Source organism: Thamnophis sirtalis, unplaced genomic scaffold (assembly GCF_051295495.1).
Source record: "Thamnophis sirtalis isolate CommonGarterSnake01/CBP01778 unplaced genomic scaffold, rThaSir2_p1.2 scaffold_13, whole genome shotgun sequence".
Lineage (NCBI taxonomy): Eukaryota > Metazoa > Chordata > Lepidosauria > Squamata > Natricidae > Thamnophis > Thamnophis sirtalis.
The window spans coordinates 1,708,016-1,728,008 of NW_028261393.1; the positions used below are offsets into that span (position 1 = coordinate 1,708,016).

Sequence of the window (19,993 nt, forward strand, 5' to 3'; positions counted from 1 at the left end):
CCCGGGGTGGGGGCGGCCAGACTCCCCCCAGTCCCCGCCCGCCCGTTGCCGCAGCTCAGCCCCGCCGCTTCTGCAGGCAGCGCCGGACGGCTCGGATGCTCGTGCGTCTCTCCGACCCTCCCGGCCAGCCCAGAAGAGGCGGAAGAGGCGACCCCCGGCCCAGCCACCCTTTGGGACGGAGCCCCCCACCCCACCCGGACCCCAACCGCCGGAGGAAAGTCGGAACGCCCCAGGAGCGGACTTCTGCTTTCTGCCTTCCAAGTAGGCGCAGATATTCTGCTCTTCTCCTTCCCGGGGGGGGGGGGAATGTTGTCAAGCTGCTAGTCCTCAGTGAGGAGCTCTCCCACTAAGAGTCCGTTTTCTTGCTGCTTCTGACTCTCCGGCTGCTGCTTTCTTGACCTTTTTCCAAGCTCTCCTCTGGACAACGGAAGCGGCTTGGGGGGGCTCCCTCCCCCTCCAGGTTCCTGGCAGGGTGGTCTCCCCTCCCCTCCCCCCCCCATCGTGCCAATGTGCCCGACTCGGAGCCCCGGCTTCTCTGGCAGCCTGCCCCGCCAGTGCAGCAACCTCACCACCCTGCAGACGGACAGCAACCCCACCCTCAGCTCCTTCATGTTTGCGGCTGGGGTGGTGGGCAACTTGGCAGCCTTGGCCATTCTGGGCGTCCACCAGAAAGAGCAGAGAGCCAAGACCTCGTCTTTCTGCATCCTGGTGACCGGCTTGGTGGTTACGGACCTAGCGGGCACCTGCGTGGTCTCCCCGCTGGTCTTCATAGCCTACTCCTGCAACTCCACGCTGGTGGGCATGGCCGGGGGCCGGGACTGGCTGTGCAACCTCTTCGCCTTCTCCATGATGTACTTCAGCCTGGCCGCCATGTTCCTCCTCTGCGCCATGGCGGTGGAGCGGTGCCTGGCCATCAGCTACCCCTACGTCTACTCCCAGCACCCCGTCCGGCGGTGGGTCAAGCTCTGTCTGCCCCTCACTTACGTCTTCAGCGGCCTCTTCTGCGCCCTGCCCTTCCTGAAAGTGGGCAAGTTTAAGCAGTACTGCCCGGGCACCTGGTGCTTCGTCGAGATGGACAAAGATATGGTCGTGGGATACAGGGACGTGGCTTTCTCCCTGTCCTACGCCACCGTCATGGCCCTCCTCATCGTGGCCATCTTCCTCTGCAACGGCCTGGTCATCGTCAGCCTCTGCCAGATGTACCAAAAACAGAGGCGTCGCCGGAGGGGGTCCCTGGGCACCAGCCAGCGCCGGAAGAAGAGCTGGTTCAGTCGAGGGGAGGAGGAGGTGGACTATCTGATCTTCCTCGCTCTCATGACGGTCATCTTCGTCATCTGCACGTTGCCCCTCACGGTAGGTGTGGCACCCCCGACGGGCGCAGTCGGCAGCCCAGTGGAAGGGCTCACGTAAAGGGTGGTGGGGGGCTGCCTCCGCTCCACAGCCTGTGTTGGAAGAGATGGGGAATTCCTGGGGAAAGAGAGAGAGTTTGGTGCCCTGGTGAAAGTGTCAGACTAGAAAGCGGGAGACTGGGAGTTCTAGTTCTGCTTAAGCCACGCCGGGTGACTCTGAGCCAGGCACTTTCTCTCAGCCGTAGGAAGGCGGTAATGGTAACACGCTTCGGACAAACCTTGCCAGGGAAACCGCAGGGACTTGTCCATGGGGAATTCTGGGAGTTGGAAGCCCACCCATCTTCCCGTGGCCAGTGTTGAGGAACACTTTCCTGGTCTAAGGCGTGGTGGGCACCATCCTTCCTTTGAAATCTTCCATCAGCCCAATGCCTGCTCATCGTATCTTGTTCGATGCAGCCCAGAGCCAGCATTGTGGAGGAGAGATTCCAGAAAAAAATGGTTTTACCAGCCGGGAGCAGATCCTTCTCCTTCCCAAGACCCTTTTTTTAATAGCCCCTGCCACATCTCTGTGACTTCCTTCGCAAGAGCCACAATTATCATCAGAATCCAACCACAGAAAGCTGTCCTTACCTCTTGCCTTGTTTTCCTTTGATGCTATCTCTCTCTCCCCCCCCTTTTTTTTGAAGTATATAATCCCCCAGAATCAGGGTGGGGTGGGGGGAGAACAGGACAATCTGCATTCTTCCTTCTTCAATCCCTTCTGCCAGCCTCTGTCTCTCTGGCGGAGAAGAAGCCCTTTCGAGAAAGGAATAACAAGCATGTGTTGTCCCCTCTTTCAGGGTGGCGAGAAATGGGAAATATTTCCACCTGTCCAAAAGCGTCACTTGACGATCTTTTGCAGGGAAAGTCTTAACGCGGAGCCAGTTTGTTAAGACCGAAATCCAAAAATGAAGCGTTTTGACGCACGGATTTTAACCCTAGGATGGGGGAAAAGGTGTAGGATTATCCAACTTTCAGCGCTCAGTGAAATTAAAAACGGGGCAACGTGAATTAAAAAATGAATTGATGAGTGAATTTAAAAAAGGGGGGGGGACAAAACTCACTTAACAAGTGTCTCGCTTAACAACAGGCTCCATTGTCTTTGTAAGTCAAGGATTAATTGTATCTATGCATATATTTAGTTTACTTTAGTTTATTGTCACTGTACTTCATACAATGAAATTAAACGCCATCTTCAATATACAACTGTAAAAATAAAAACGCAGACACACGTCCTTCACATCTAATTAAAATTGAAAACTCGATATTGCATTAATATTGCACTTTGCCGTAGATTTCAATATAGTTACTGCCCTGGGATAGAAGCGTATATTTACTTATTAAATGTACCACATTTTTCGGAGTATAAGACGCATCTTTTCCCCCTAAACAGGCATGGAAATGTTGGTGCGTCTTATACACCAAATACATTTTTGGCTTCCTGAAGCCCCACAAAAAATGGCCCATTTTTCATAAAAACAGGGGCATTTTTGCCTTCCCCCAGGCCCCCAGAAGCACTCTGCAGGCTTCTGCAGTTTTTGCAAAAAACGGCCCATTTTCCACCCATTTTTTGCAAAAACGGGGGCATTTTTGCCTTTCCCCAGCCCCACTGAAGCCTGCAGAGTGTTCCTGGGGGCCAAGGAGGACAAAAACTTTTTTTTTTCTTACTTCCTTCTTCGAAATCTTGGTGCGTCTTATATCCCGGTGCGGTTTATAATCCGGAAAAATACGGTATATGCTACCCATCTCACTATCCTAAGCGACACTTTCTAGAGATGTAAATATATATTCTGGAATATAGCTTGGGAAACGTTCTTCTCTCTTGGACGTAGAACCCTTGCCTAGGGGCAACCATCTCTTCTTCAACCACTCCTGCTTACACACATCCTTGTCTACAATAAAAAAGAGATTCTTGATAAGCTGAATTTCCCTGCTTTCTCTTTGTCCTCCCCCCCCCACAAACATCTGGGGTCCTGGTGCCCCTTGTCTAAGTATGTGGGTGAGTTGCCAGCAATTTCTCCCATCAGTAGCAGGGAGATAGCAAGGCGGATGTTCTTATATTTTCCCCCCCCGCAAGGTTCATCAGCTGGGGTTAGGTAAATGCAGAGGTACTGGGCAGATTTTTTGCAACAATCATTGAGGTTCCCCCTCCCCAGTTTTGGATAACGTCCGGTCGCTTGTCTTGATTAAAAGAGGGGACATTTCTGGAGAAAGGGAGAAAAATTGTTCAGAAATAAGCCAGAAAAAAAGTAAAGGTATGACCTTTTTGACATCTTTCTTTCTTTCTTTCTTTCTTTCTTTCTTTCTTTCTTTCTTTCTTTCTCTCTTTCCTTCCTTTCTTTCCTTCTTTCTCCTTCTTTTTCTTCCTTCCTTCTTTCCTTGTTCTTTCTCCCTCCCTCCATCCCTTCCTTCCTTCCTTCCTCTTCTTCCTTCTCCCCAATAGAATAATTAGCAATCAGTTTATGATGTGTATCTTCTACTCCAGTGTTTCTCAACCTTGGCAACTTGAAGATGTCCGGACTTCAACTCCCAGAATTCCCCAGCCAGCGAATGCTGGCTGGGGAATTCTGGGAGTTGAAGTCCGGACATCTTCAAGTTGCCAAGGTTGAGAAACACTGTTCTACTCATCATTATTCCTCTTCTCCACCTCCTCCTCCTCCTCCATCTCCTTCCTTCCTCCTCCTTCCTTCCTTCCTCCCCCCACCCCACATTTTCAATTCCACACTTGCCCATTTTCAGGTTTATAGCCTTCGCAATGGAGTTATTTATTCATTTAGAGCTGCGTTCCTCAATATTGCCAATTTTAAGACAGGTGGTCTCCAATTCCCAGAATTCCCCAGCCAGGAAGTCATCCAATTATGCCGGTTGCCAAACACCCAAATTTTTGGTCACTTGACCGTGGGGATGCCAGGACGGTTGGTCAACGGGAGGAGTGCTGTTGTCACTTGGAACCGTCGCTAAATGAAGGGTTGTAAGTTCGAGGACTAACTGTACCATTTTGCTGGGGATGGACGCAGAAAACCATCCTCGTTCTACACTGCCTTGGTCAAAACTCTCTTCCCCAGTTTTAAGACAGAAAACCCCAGATGCTGCGTTATGAAATGCTCATCACGTTGTTGGTGATTCTTTCTTGTTAAAAGCCACTTTCCTGTCCTCTCTTCCATAATTAAAATTAACGTTCAGGATGGCTTGCCATCAAAATCAACAGGATGGAGAAAACAGAACAGAAAAACATGTGTGAGAAAGCCGCAAATTAAAGGGGGAAGTGGAAGGAACACAAAACTCTTTCATCTCAAGGTCAGTCAGGAAGCACGACAAGAGGGAAGGGCCAAAGTCTTACCCAAAAACGGGCATTTTTGCGCAACGTGGCACAGTTGTCAAACAGAGACACAAAGGGGAACAATTGCGTGCCCGGAATCCTAACCACGGGGCTTAACGGGAATGTTTGCAGAAGAGGTCCAAAGGCCAAGATAGGTTGATTCCCACCCACTCCCAAAGTCGTCTTTGTGACAGCCCCTTAAATATGGGAAGATGCTATCGTGCCACCCCTGGTCCTTCTCTTCCTTAGATTAGGCATACCCAGTTCCTGCAACTATTTGTCATATATTTTAGGGATCTGGAAGCTAAAACATATGAAGAACGGCTGCAGGAATTGGGTATGTCTCTAGATTAATGAAGGACCAGGGGAAACAGGATAGCAGTCTTCCAGTATCTCAGGGGTTGCCCCAAAGAAGAGGGAGTCAAGCTATTCTCCAAAGCTCCTGAGGGTAGAACAAGAAGCAATGGATGGAAACTAATCAAGGAGAGAAGCAACTTAGAACTGAGGAATAATTTCCTGACAGTTGGAACAATTAATCAGTGGAAGTTGCCTCCAGAAGTTGTGAATGCCCCAACATTGGAAGTCTTTACGAAGATGTTGGATAGCCATTTGTCTGAAACGGTATAGGGTTTCCTGCCTAGGCAGGGGGTTGGACTAGAAGACCTCCAAGGTCCCTTCCAACTCTGCTATTATATTGTATTGTATTGTAATTTAATGAAAAGAAGGACTAGGGGAGATATGATTGCAGTCTTCCAATATCTCAGGGGTTGCCACAAAGAAGAGGGAGTCAAGCTATTCTCCAAGGCACCTGAGGGCAGGACAAGAAGCAATGGGTGGAAACTAATCAAGGAGAGAAGCAACATGGAACTAAGGATAAATTTCCTAAAACTGAGCATTAATCAGTGAAACAACTTGTCTTCAGAATGCTCCAAGACTGGAGGTTTTCAAGAATAAGATTGGACATGTTATAAAGATGTAACGTTATTGGATGTTTTTAGGAAGACCTAATGGAATGCCATTTTATAGTTTAGATTTAGAATATTTCATATAAAAGGATGTAAAAGCAGTTATAGTCAATTGAAGGTTGAGGTACAATAATAGTAATATATATATATAAATATATTTGATTTAAAAATATGTGATTTGGTATGAATTGCAAGTGATGACTAGGGAAGGAGGAGCCGAGGTGGCACAGTGGTTAGGGTGCAGTACTGCAGGCCACTTCAGCTGACTGCTAGTTCAACAGTTCAGCGGTTCTAATCTCACCGGCTCAGGGTTGACTCAGCCTTCCATCCTTCCGAGGTGGGTGAAATGAGGACCCGGATTGTTGTTGGGGGCGATATGCTGACTCTGTAAACCGCTTAGAGAGGGCTGAAAGCCCCATGAAGCAGTATATAAGTCTAACTGCTATTGCTATTGCTAAGGGACGCACAGAAATTTTGTATCTGACGGACACACTTTCTATAATGTGTAATGGAAGATGCTTTCATGTTTTTTTCCCCAAAGAATAGATTGGACAACCGTTAGGGTTTCCTGCTTGAGCAGGGGGTTGGACTAGAAGACCTCCAAGGTCCCTTCCAACTGCTATTCGGATTGGGATGGTTACGTGCAATGTGCACATTAGAAAGAAGCAGGATTTTGATTGGAGAGTGTGACTTTAAAAAAAAACAAACATTCCCAAGGTTACCCTTGGCATAATTTACCAAGGAATACAGGATTCCTAGTTTTGAAATGCCTCCTTTCTTCCTTGAGGGTTTTGGGGTTTTCTGTGATATGCCCAGCTGCTGCTGTTGAAGAACAAAAGGAATTTTCTTCTGGGTGCTGTGAAATTGACCAGAACAGCTCGAGAAATTGACTAGAAGAGCTTGAGAAATTGACCAGAAAGTTCAAGAAATTGACCAGAACAGCTTGAGAAATTGACTAGAAGAGCTCAAGAAATTGACCAGAACAGCTTGAGAAATTGACTAGAAGAGCTCGAGAAATTGACCAGAACAGCTCGAGAAATTGACCAGAACAGCTTGAGAAATTGACCAGAAAGCTCAAGAAATTGACCAGAACAGCTTGAGAAATTGACTAGAAGAGCTTGAGAAATTGACTAGAAGAGTTGAGAAATTGACTAGAAGAGCTCGAGAAATTGACTAGAAGAGTTCAAGAAATTGACTAGAAGAGCTTGAGAAATTGACCAGAACAGCTTGAGAAATTGACTAGAAGAGCTCGAGAAATTGACCAGAACAGCTCGAGAAATTGACTAGAAGAGTTCAAGAAATTGACCAGAACAGCTTGAGAAATTGACCAGAAAGCTCAAGAAATTGACCAGAACAGCTTGAGAAATTGACTAGAAGAGTTCAAGAAATTGACTAGAAGAGCTCAAGAAATTGACCAGAACAGCTTGAGAAATTGACTAGAAGAGCTCGAGAAATTGACTAGAAGAGCTTGAGAAATTGACTAGAAGAGCTTGAGAAATTGACCAGAACAGCTCAAGAAATTGACTAGAAGAGTTCAAGAAATTGACTAGAAGAGCTTGAGAAATTGACCAGAAAGCTCAAGAAATTGACCAGAACAGCTTGAGAAATTGATTAGAAGAGCTCGAGAAATTGACCAGAAAGCTCAAGAAATTGACTAGAAGAGTTCAAGAAATTGACCAGAACAGCTTGAGAAATTGACCAGAAAGCTCAAGAAATTGACCAGAACAGCTTGAGAAATTGACCAGGAGGGCTCTTGGATTAAACAGGATTATTTTCAGAAGCTGGATGGCTTTTAAAATTGACTAGAGAGGGATAAACAACGAAAGCCAAAGGTTTGGCAGTTGAAGCTTTGTTTCTCTTAAATTCATTGTCAACCTCATTCTTTTCAAATGCACAGGAAGGAAGGAAGGAGGTGCCACTTCAGAAAGGTGTCGATATTTAAGTCAGTTTCGTGTTCTCTGGAAGGTCCCGTTATTAAAGCTGAGCCCAAATTAGGTAGAAATGCTTTACATAATGGAAAAATGCACCCAAATCTTGGGCCATTCGGAGCTTGTCCATGTTCACCTCAGTATGTAAACAAGGCAGGGGTGGCAGCTTTTAAGTTTAATCTTGTCTTTTCGCTTTTATCTTCCCTTCGATTTCTCTGGAAATGCAAGGAGGCACGTTAATAAAACCAAAAGCCTCGTTTTAATTTGCAATTTGCAAATCTGACGAAGCGAAGAGGAGGCTTCGGAAAAGCAGAGCCTCGTCTTCTCAATGTTGGCTAATGGCCTCCTGGTTGGGAAAGATGCGAGGGAGGGCAGAAAAGTCAAGATGGCAGCCATCTTTTTTTTTTTTTTTTTAAGAAGAATCCTCCAAGTTGTAAATTATGGGCAGTTCAAAATAGGAAATCGTGTACACTGCGGGGTAGAGCAGCTGACATCTAGGGAAGCTTTATGGGCGTGAAATTAAGCCGAGTTTTGACTTCATCCTGTATCTTCGGTTTCTACTGGCTGGGGAATTCTGGGAGTTTGAAGTCCACAAGTCTTGACGTTGTCAAGGTGGTTTTATATTCCTCAAATAACAGAATAGCAGAGGGACCTTGGAGATCTTCTAGTCCAACCCCCAGCTCAAGAAGGAGACCATTACAGACAAATAGTAGTCCAATCTTTTTTTTAAAAAAAAAACTTCCAGTATTGGAGCACACACAGCTTCTGGTGGCAAGCTGTTCCACGGATGAATTGTTCTCGCGATCAGGAAATTTCTCCTTAATTGCTTCTCTCCTTGATTGGTTTCCATCCGTTGCTTCTTGTCCTGCCTTTAGGTGCTTTGGAGAATAAGTGGGCTCACCTCTTCTTTGGGGCAGCCCCTCAAATATTGGAAGACTACTACCAATAGCCCAGTGGTGGGTTTCTCGAACCTACTCTGCGGGTGTGGCCTCCTTTGTGGGAGTGGCTTGCCGGCCATGTGTTTTCTCTCTCTCTCTCTCTCTCTCTTTCCTTCCTTTTGTCTCTCTGTCCCTTTTTCCTTTTTTTCTTTCATCTCTCTCTCTCACTTTTTCTTTCTTTTTTCTTTTTTTCTTTTCTTTCTTTCTTCCTTCCTCTCTTTCTCTTTCTCTCTCTCTCTCTCTCTCTCTCTCTGTCTCTCTCTCTCTCTGTGTGTGTGTATCAGTGGTGGGTTTCAAAAAATTTTGGAACCTCTTCTGTAGGTGTGGCCTGCTTTCCGGGTCCACTGGTGGAACCTCTTCTAAACCGGTTCGGTAGATTTGACGAAGCGGTTCTACCGAACTGGTACAAACTGGTAGGAACGCACCTCTGCAATCACCCCTTCATTTCATTAAGACATACCCAATTCCCGCAACTGTTCTTCGTATGTTTTAAACTAATCCTCTTTGTTGCTCTTCTCTGCACTCTTTCCAGAGTCTCAACATCTTTTTTTTAACCTCGTGGCAACCAAAGCTGGACGCCGTACATCAAGGCTGGCCTTACCACGGCATTATAAAGTGGTGCTAACACGCCACGCGATCTTGATTCCCTCCCTCTGTTTTTAGGCAGCCTAGGATTGCATTGCATCAATCAAATCGAAATGCAATAAATCAAATTGGCGTTTTTGGCTGCTGCCTCAGACTACTGGCTCCCCTTTTAAGTGATCATCTACTAGGAATCCAGGATCCCTCTCGCAATTACTACTTGTTGAGCCATGTAACACCCAGTCTGCACCTGTGCGTTGGGGTTTTCTTGCCTAAAATGTAAAACTTCCTCTACGCTGAATTTCGTTTTGGTTAGAAATGGCCCCGTGGTTCCAGTCTATCGTATTCAAAGGGCTGCCTTTGCCCTCTTGCCATCCAATGCCAGGCAATTCCAACCCGCCGCTCCTTAGGATCCGGCTAAAACAGGATGGTAGAAGGCTGTTGTACATGACTGGCATGACGGAAAACCAACAGCGTGTGATACGTTAGCACAAAAGGCTGTTTGGGTCAGGCTGTGTCAATAATTCAGAGACGTGTAATAAGAACGAGGGATAAATGGGCAAGAGACGACTTGCCAAGGGGTCAAACCTGCCTGATTTTGAGGCTGGGGGGGGCAGGGTTTCCTTTGCTGGAGTTCTTTGGCAAAACCCTCCAAAAGTTTGCCCCATATTATGGGCTGGAAGTCCCGCCAATCTAACTCTCCAAACCAGGAGATGGAGAGAAGAATCTTGCACGAACCAAACTGAATTTCAAGTTTTGTTCCAGCCCGTAACTAGATGCCAACTAACATGTACCAGCTGAGGTCTTGTGTGCGTGCAAAGCACCGATGTTCTCTGCCCTCCTTCAATCACGAACAGCCTTATCAACCTCATCTAGGGGTAGGAGGTGGCAGAGTTTCTAGGGCACCGAGCAAGTTTGCCACCCCCGTTTTTCCGTTGCATGGTTTTGCGGCATGCAACCTGATTTTTTTTGGGGGGGGGGGCATTTCTCGCGGAGGGAAAGAGCAACATATGATCAAAGGGAGAATCGAGGCTGGGCTGGTTTTATTTTAACGCCAAGTTTCCAGCTCACAAAAAGGAGGCCAGCCTGTTTTAGAATACGGGGTAAATAAATATTAGGAAGAGAATTACAGATAGTTCTCGACTTACAGCCATTCAATTTAACGTCTGTTCAAAGTTACGGCACCCCTGGGAAAAGTGACTTACAACCAGTCCTCACACTTACGACTGCTTTCAGGATCCTCCCAGAATTGGGGGCACTTGGCAATCAGGACGTATTTACGAAGGTTGGAGCGTCCGGGGAATCTCGCGATTTCCCCCACTGGCTTCTTTCCGACACAGCAAAGTCAGTGGGGGGGGGGAGCAGGATTCACCTAACGACCATATGGTTCGCTTAACAACGGAAGTGATTCGCTCAACCTTGGCCAAAAAAAAAAAGGGTCATAAAATCAGGCATGACTCCCTGAACGGCGTCCTCGCTCAGCAAGGCAAATTTGGGGCCCAACGGAGGTCGTAGATTCGGGACTGTTGGGGAGGGGTTGACCATGCCGAGAGGTGGCGCAGTGGTTAAATGCAGCACTGCAGGCTACTGCTAGATCAGCAGTTCAGCGGTTCAAATCTCACCGGCTCAGGGTTGACTCAGCCTTCCATCCTTCCGAGGTGGGTAAAATGAGGACCCAGATTGTTGTTGGGGGCGATATGCTGACTCTGTAAACCACTTAGAGAGGGCTGAAAGCCCTATGAAGCGGTATATAAGTCTAACTGCTATTGCTATTACCATGCACTTAGAAAGGGAGGGGGCTTCAACTGCCATGATCCCTGGGAAAAAAAGTTACCCCAAATGCTGCAGATATTGGAAAAAGCATGCACGAAGCCAGGAAGCCATTAAGGCGGTAATTATCGCTCTGTAGGACCGGAAAAACTCCAGACCGCCAGTCTCCGGAGAGCATCTCCTTGTGGTCTCAGGGAAGGTGGGAAAATACTTCAACTGCTGCCGGTCTCTGGCTCCCAGCTGTGGAATATGGGCCAGGGAATCACGCCAGCACTAGGAGAAGGCAATTTCCCCCCTCCTCTCATCTCAGCACCCATCTCCCATCTGAAAACTGCCAGGCACTGCAGAGTTGTTGGCCAAATGTCCTTTTTATTGTAAAAGCAGGGCAATATTGGATACCCAGGAAGGGGGGGAGGAAGGGGGGAGGCTTGCGTTTCGTTGAGTGCCGTTTTCAGCCCAGAGCGGTGGGATCGAGTTTAATTGGGTCCCGCATTGGCTGCTGGCCAAGCTTGTCCTCCAAGACAAAATGCAGCCGTTGACTTACGACAAGCCTGGCATGCGGAGCCCGCTTGGTCAGCGGCCAAAGGTTTTGAGACTCTTGAATCTGGCGCCTTCCAGAAGTGCTGAGACTCCAGCTCCCAAAATTCCCAGCCAGCCTGTCCCGGGGTCTATAACAACTAGCATCCCCCTTTCTTTGGAGAAACGTTTCTCAACCTCAGTGACTTTAAGAAGGGCGGACTTCAACTCCCGGAATCCCCCAGTTTGATGCTTTAGGAGGGGTGGACTTCAACTCCCAGAATCCCCCAGTTCGGTGCTTTAAGAGGGGTGGACTTCAACTCCCGGAATCCCCCAGTTTGGTGCTTTAAGAGGGGTGGACTTCAACTCCCAGAATCCCCCAGTTTGGTGCTTTAGGAGGGGTGGACTTCAACTCCCAGAATCCCCCAGTTCGGTGCCTTAAGAGGAATGGACTTCAACTCCCAGAATCCCCCAGTTCGGTGCTTTAGGAGGGGTGGACTTCAACTCCCAGAATTCCCCAGTTCGGTGCTTTAGGAGGGGTGGACTTCAAGTCCCAGAATCCCCCAGTTCGGTGCTTTAAGAGGGGTGGACTTCAACTCCCAGAATCCCCAGTTCGGTGCTTTAAGAAAGGTGGACTTCAGCTCCCAAAATTCCCTAGCCATGCTGGTTGGGGACTTCTGGGACCTGAAGTCCACTTCTTTTCACGTTAATTAACTATAAATTAATTAATTATAAATGCTCATTAAAATCTAAAAATCTAAATCTAAAATTACCAATCAGTCTGGGGAATTCTGGGAGTTGAAGTCCACCCATCTTAAAGTGGCCAAAGTTGAGAAACACTCATCCTACACTGAGAAACTTACCAAGAAATCCCATTTCCTGGTCATTTCTATCCTGGGTCCTCCACCCTCGTCTTCTTGCAACTTCTGATTCAGCTCATCTTGTCAGCTGTCTCTTCCCAGAATATTCCTTTCTATTCCTTGGGGGAAAAGACTCACAAAACGGGGGCAAAGAATTTTGCAAGCCAAGATCCGATGCACTACGGTTCCCATCCTACGTCGGCCAGCCCAACGAATGAGGCTCGAATGAGGGCAAAGCAAAGTTTAGTCATTTTTTCAACCAGCATCCCGAGAGGCCTTTTCTCTGGAAAGGCTTAGCCGCTTCTCCAAGTGGAGCAAAGATTTTTTTCTAAAACAAAGAGAGAATAACAAGAGTTGGAAGGGACCTTGGAGGTCTTCTAGTCCAGTGTTTCTCAACCTTGGGGATTTTAAGTCCTGTGGACCTCAACTCCCAGAATTCCCCAGCCAGCTATGCTGGCTGGGGAATTCTGGGAGTTGAAGTCCACAGGACTTAAAATCCCCAAGGTTGAGAAACACTGTTCTAGTCCAACCCCCTGCTCAAGCAGGAAACCTATCATCCTGGTCAAATGGCTGCCCAGTTTCTTCTGGAAAACTTCCAGAGTTGGAGCATCCACAACTTCAGGAGGCAAGGAGTTCCACTGACTGTTTTTTTTTTTCACTTTTAGGAAGTTTTTCCTTAGTTCCAAGTTGCTTCTCTCCTTGATTAGTTTCCACCCATTGCTTCTTGTCCTGCCTTCAGGTCCTTTGGAGAATAGCTTGACTCCCTCTTCTTTGGGGCAGCCCCTCAAATATTGGAAGATGCTATCATGTCCCCACGGGTCCTTCTTTTCGTTAAACGAGACACACCCAATTCCAGCAACTGTTATGTTTTAGCTTCCTAATCCTCTTTCTTGCTCTTCTCTGCCCTCTTTCCAGAGTCTCCACATCTTTTCTACATCGTGGCGACCAAAACTGAATGCAAATATTCCAAGCGTGGCTTTTACCAAGGCCTTATAAAGGGGTATTAACACGCCACGCGATCTTGATTCTCTCCCTCTGTTAATACAGCCTTGGCTGTTTTTGGCAGCTTCCAAGTTACTTGTGAGGAGACCCTATTTCCAAAGTGGTTGCATTTTTACAAAGTGGCAAAGCCACTCCAGTTTTCCATTTGGAACCAGGGGAATCTTAACACAGCTGACTAATGGACCGTTTTTTCCATCCAGAATCAGATGGATGTTTAATGGAAGGGAGAATTCGGATAGGTTTTTGTTTTTTTTAAATTAAAAAAAATAAACCCGTTTGTTTTTTTTAAAGAAAACACCCCCTTACAAAAAGGCACTTTATAAAAACACAGCTGCAGTATTTGCAACACCACCAAACATACGTTTTATTTCTTTGTTAAGAGGCCCTACAAATGCTTTTAAAAGTGCTTTATAAACCAGCATTCTGAAGAAATTGCGTTTCATCCAGCAAGGATTTTTCTCCCCATGTCCTTCTTTTTGTCAAACTAGACACACCCAGTTCCTGCAACCCTTCTTCATATGGTTTAGCCTCCAGTCCCCTAATCCTCTTCCTTGCTCTTCTCTGCACTCTTTCTAGAGTGCCCACATCTTTTCTACATCGTGGCGATCAAAACTGGACGCAGGATTCCAAGTGTGGCCTTATAAAATGGTATTAATAGCAATAGCAATAGCAGTTAGACTTATATACCGCTTCATAGGGCTTTCAGCCCTCTCTATGCGGTTTACAGAGTCAGCATTATTTCCCCCACAGTCTGGGTCCTCATTTCACCCACCTTGGAAGGAATCAACCCTTCACGTGATCTTGATTCTCTCCCTCTGTGGATGCAGCCTAGAACTGTGTTGGCTTTTTTGGCAGCTGCTGCCCACGGCTGGCTCCTATTTAAACGGTTGTCCACTAGGACTCCAAGATCCCGTCCTCCAAGAAGGATGGAGAGTATAGATGTAGAATATCGTATACGTACTGTAGAAGATATAATATATTGTATATATAGAAAGCCAGATTCTCTTTAACAACCAAGTTACTAACTTAACAACAGCAGGGATACGCTTAACAACCGTGGGAAGCAAGGTCATAAAACGGGGCACGACTCACTTTAAGAACTGTCTCCTTTAGCAACAGAAATTTTGGGGTTCGTTGTGGTCGTACGCCGAAGACTACCTGTATATAGATATAAAGTGGTATATAGATAGATACCATTCATCATCATCATCATTATTATTATTATTATACAATTGTATCACAGCGGCCAGTTGTTTCGCCGGATTTGGCATTGGTTACTAGTCGGGCCCCACCCAGGGGCCTAGGACGTCGTAACGTATTTTCGTAATATACGTGCAGATCCAAGCAGTGCAGCTTTTTGCATTTGACTGATGGTGATTTTGTCAATTTTTAACTGTTTTAAATGTAATTCCAGTGCTTTTGGAATAGCACCCAGTGTGCCAATTACCACTGGAATTACCACTGCTGGTTTGTGCAATTATTATTATTATTATTATTAAACACAAAAATCTCCTAATGAATTTAGGTCAGTTGGGAAGCGATGTCAGGATCCCAAAACTTTCCATTCGCTCCGCCAGGAATTTGTGTAAATCCTTTAATTCTTCCCTTTATTTGGCTGGTTCTGGGTCTCCTTTTACCTGGTCAAAGGTTTCTCCAACTGGGTAAAACTTTTCTGAAGTTTCTTGTGGAGTTAAACTTCTGCCAAAAATAACTATTCCTTGAGTTTTTTTTTTTTTAAGGGCAGCCATTCGTTTTTTTTTTAAAGGAAGAGTTTTTTTATTCTGACAGACAGACCCAAGCTAAAAATACAGACCAACATTTATAAATACAAGCTCTGCTTAAACAGCCATCCTACTTGTAAATTTCCACCTCCGTTACAAAGCCTGGCTTAATTTTTGCATCCTGGGCACGGATCAAATTTTTACTGGGTTTTGTCGTCAAGAGAATAGAGGTCAGGAAGGGAACAGCATCATCACCTCCCATTTGCAATGTCCTATGTAGGCGGTCCTCGACTTATGACCACAGCGGGCAGCAAAACTTCCATCGCTAAGCAAAGGAATTGTTAAGTAAGTTGCAGTCAATTTTAGGACCTTTTGGCCACAGTTGTTAGATTACTGCAGTTGTTAAGTGATTAAGCAAATTCTCTGCAAGGAAATCATCAAGCTCAGAGAGCACCAAGAATCCCACAGTCGTCATCCTTCTCCTGCCCCCCCCCCTTCTAATACTGATGACGTTACCTAGTTTGGTCATGAAATGTGTGCAAGAAAGCAACCAAGGACCTCACAGTCTTCCTCCTTCTCTCTCTTCCCTTTTCCTCCCTTCTCCGTCATACAATGTCCTTTCTCTTCCATTTTGTGCACATTCCGTTCTAGCCCTGATGATGTTACCTACCTGGGTCGTGAGACGTCTGCAAGAATAAAACATAGCTCAGAGAGCATCAAGGACCCCACAGCTCTCTCCTTCCTCCTCCTTCTCTTCTTCCTCTCCACAAACCCCTCTCCCTTCTACAACTGATGATGTTCCCTAGTTGGGTCATGAAACATCTGCAAGAAAACCACCAAGATCAGAGGGCACCAAGGACTCTGCAGTCCTCTTCTTCCTCCTCCTCTTCCTCCCATTCATCATTCTCCTCCTCCTCCCCTCCTCTTCCCCACAACCCCCCTCTCTTCTAGCACTGATGATGTTACCTAGTTGGGTAATGAAACATCTTCAAGAAAGTCGCCAAGCTCAGAGAGCACCAAGGACCCACAGTCCTCCTTCTCCTCCTCTTCTTCCTCCCCTTCATCATTCTCCTCCTCCTCCTCCTCTTCCTCCTCCTCCTCCTCTTCCTCCTCCTCTCCTCTCCAGAATCCCCACACCCTTTTAGCCCTGATGATGTTACCTAGTTGGGTTCCCACAGTTCCAACCAGAGCTGCAAATATTTTTCTTCCCTGGATACACACAGAGGCTGAGACACCCAAACTGATCTTGCAACCTGTGGTTTTCTGGGTCAGAACTCCAGATGTTCCTTGCCAGGGGATGTGCAGCTGGAGGAAACATCTGTGCTCAAGATGAGCCCCTTCTTTGGGCCACCTGTGTCCCGGCACTTCTGCATTTTTTTCCCCTTCCCTCCAGACCTAATTTTCCTCTTGGGACAAGAAGGGCCCCTCCCTCCCTTCCCACCCTCCATTCTCAGGACTTTTGCAATCAGCCGAGTTAAGAGGTCAAAATCGCTCTCCATTTTCTTGAAGAAGGAAAAAAACAACACCAAAAATTCTGCTATTCATTTGGGGGAAGAACAGAGCAATTGGGACGAAAATAGAAGCGAGGCTGAAAATCTATCATGGGTATTATAAATAACATGGACTCCATCCTTAGTGTCTTCGCATTAATCTTAAATACCCCATGTAAACTGAGTGGAGAAAGAGGGAGAAAGGCAGAGGGAGGAGGGAGAGAGGGGATTGGAGAGAGGAAAGGAGAAGGCGGAAAAGAGGAGGAGAGAGAAGGAGCAGAAAAAGGACAGAGGAGGAGGAGAGAAGAAGGGGAAGGAGAGAAGAGAGGGAGGGTAGAGGGAAGAAAGGAGGGAGGGAGGAGGAGAGAGGGAGAAAGTAGGGTGGCGGTGAAATAGGGCATAATATGTTGTATGGAAAGCAGAAGAGCAAATAAGAGTAGTTGTGGGTTGATGGTAAGAGGAACTGATATAATATTGGATAACACAAAACAGCGTATGTTAAGATATAATGGTATACTTGTGGTTACTTATAGGAAAATAAAAATAAACAAAACTTTGCAGGAAAAAAAAACATTAATCTTAAATTCGGGAGTCCCACCCAGGAAGCTGAAATGGGATTGTTGCAACGACAAAATGTTAAAAAAAAGAGAGTGAAAAATCAGAAAAAAACAAAGGTGATTTTTCAGAAGCCCCAAATTCCAGGGGTTTCGTTGCACCGAGGACCGAATTCACCCTGCGTATCTCTCAAGATGAACCTCCACGGAAGCCAGAACCTTGACTTGTGGAGGTTGGGGGGGGGGGTCCTTTCTCAAAGCTTGGAATGATTTCGAGTGATCTGGGAAGACCTCCGCCAGGATCTCCAAACTGGGCAATTTTTTAAGAGTTGTGGATTTGAATATTTGTAGCTCTGGGTTGAAATGAGGGGCTTCCCTCTGAGCTGGGTGGTTTCCTTGCAGGCGTTTCATGGCCCAACTAGGGAACATCATCAGTGCTAGGAGGGAAAGGAGGAGGAGGAGGAGGAGGAAGAAGAGGAGGAATCCTCTGAGCTTGCTTGTTTTCTTGCAGACATTTGATGGCCTAAGTAGAGAACACTATCAGTGGTAGAAGGTAGTGGGGTGTGTGGAGAGGAGGAGGAGGAGGAGGAGGAGGAGGAGGAGGAGGAGGAGGAGGAGGAGGAGAAGGAGGGGACTGGGAAGTCCATGATGCTCTCTGAATTGGGGGGGTTTCTTGCAGACGTTTCATGGCCCAACTAGGGAACATCATCAGTAGCAGAAGGTAGTGGGGTGTGTGGAGAGGAGGAGAAGGACTAGGACTGTGGGGCCCATGATGCTCTCTGAGTTGGGGAGGGGTTCTTGCAGATGTTTCATGGCCCAACTAGGGAACATCATCAGTTCTAGAAGGGAAAGGAGGAGGAGGGAGGAGGAGGAGGAGGAGGAGGAGGAGGAGGAGGAGGAAGAGGAGAGAGAGGAGGAAGAAGAGGGGGAGGAGGAGGAGGAAGAAGAGGGGAGGAGGAGGAGGAAGAAGAGGAAGAGGAGGAGGAGGAAGAAGAGGGAGAAGGAGGAGAAGAAGAAGAAGAGGGAGGAGGAGGAGAAGAAGAAGAAGAGGGAGGAGGAGGGGAGGAGGAGGAGGAGGAGGAGGAGGAGGAGGAAGGAAGAGGAGGAGGAGGAAGAAGAGGGGAGGGGAGGAGGAAGAAGAGGGGAGGAGGAGGAAGAAGAAGAAGAGGAGGAGGAAGAGAGGTGAGGAGGAGGAAGAAGAGGAAGAGGGGGAGGAGAAGAAGAGGGAGAAGGAGGAGAAGAAGAAGAAGAGGGAGAAAGGAGGGAAAGAAGAAGAAGAGGGAGAAGGAGGAGAAAGAGAGAAGAGGGAGGAGGAGGAGGAGGAGGAAGAAGAAGAGGAGGAGGAGGAGGAGGAATCCTTGGTGCTCTCTGAGCTTGCTTGTTTTCTTGCAGACATTTAATGACCTAAGGTGGAGAACACGATCAGTGGTAGAAGGTAGTGGGGTGTGTGGAGAGGAGGAGGAGGAGGAGGAGGAAGAGGAGAACCAGGACTGTGGGGCCCATGATGCTCTCTGAGTTAGGGAGGGTTCTTGCAGACGTTTCATGACCCAACTAGGGAACATCATCAGTGCCGGAAGGGAGAGGGGCTTGTGGAGAGGAGGAGGAGGAGGGCTGTGGGGTCCCTGGTGCTCCCTGACCTCCTTTCCTAACCTTTTCCTTCCTCTTCCCCTCTAGATCCGAGCCTACATCGGTGGCATCAATCCGGACCACAACGAGGCCTCCGACATGGTGGCCTTCCGCCTGAGCGCGCTCAACCCCATCGTGGACCGTGGCTCTTCATCATCTTCCGCCACGCCGTCTTCCGCAGCCTCCGTCGAATCTTCTGCTACCGGCTCAGCTGGCCCTGCTGGTTTCGGCCACCCAAAGGGACGGCCACGCTGCAGATTCAGGAGAGCCAAGCCCAGTCGGTCTGCTGAGATGCCCCCCTGCTGCTCAAACATGATGGACTGCGGGGCTCCGTGGCAGGGGGGGGAAGGGGGCCAGTGGGGAAGGGCCTGGGGAGCTGGGCGGGAAGGGCCCCCCTCCACCATCCCCGAGAGACTCCAAGAACCGACAGAGACAGAAGGACCGTCTCCTTGGGAAAAGCGGATTGGGAAAGGATGACCGCGTTGGAAGGGACCTTGGAGGTCTTCTAACCCAGGTTGAGAAACGTTGAGGACATTCTGAGGAGGCTTCTGGTGCAGGAGAAGGGAAGGTCCATTCTGCCTCCAACGGGGGATAAATTGGAGGGAGGGGACAGGGAGAAACACAAGGGAACCACCTGGGTTTCCTTGATACCTCTTGGGCTCCAAAGCCCTTCTCTGGCTTCAGGGTGTGAGTAGTGATGCTCACTTTTTGGGGGTACCACTTCAGGCAGGATGCTGCTGGTCGCAGGGAAGAGATCCAGAGAACTTGGACGGGTACTTGAAGACCTAAAGGAAGTATCGAAAATAAACTTTCATCTCTCCATCTAACTTATTTCTTAGATTTTATTTTTTTTTTAAATCTCTGTGATCTCCAGATGCTCGGCGGCTCGTAAACCTGCGAAACGCCACACGTAAACTCAAGCAGGGAAATTGCAAAAATGAAAAACCACCCACCGCAGTTTAACTAGGCCACAATACAGCTTGACTTCTCCCAAAGGAATCTGGCTGGGTCCATTTGTTTTTATTTGATTTTATTTTTTTGGCCCAGCATCTTTTTTCCCCAATTCAAATGGGATTGTGGGTTTTTTGGGGAGGGGGGGAATGAGAACAAAACATGGCTGGCTTTGAAAAAGAAAAATCAAATGTTTCGCTGGGAGTTTTAGGATTCTTTGGGGACGAAGTGGATTTATTTTATTTTTTTGACCAGAGTTAGGGACAAGCACGTGGAAGCTTAACACCTTATCCTTTCGGTGGCGCAGTGGTTAAATGCAGCACTGCAGGCTACTTCAGCTGACTGCAGTTCAGCAGTTCGGCTGTTCAAATCCCACCAGGCTC

At 47.5% G+C, this 19,993-nt stretch overlaps 1 protein-coding gene across 1 annotated transcript; it reads left to right on the forward strand.

Annotated features, from left to right (window-relative positions):
• The first annotated feature begins 507 nt into the window (after positions 1-507).
• On the forward strand, positions 508-19,065 carry PTGIR (prostaglandin I2 receptor). Its single transcript, XM_087727238.1, is given in 3 exon segments — positions 508-1,353; positions 18,708-18,795; positions 18,798-19,065. Coding segments are annotated over 3 exon segments (1,086 nt in total). The 3' UTR covers positions 18,950-19,065.
• The last annotated feature ends 928 nt before the right edge of the window (positions 19,066-19,993 follow it).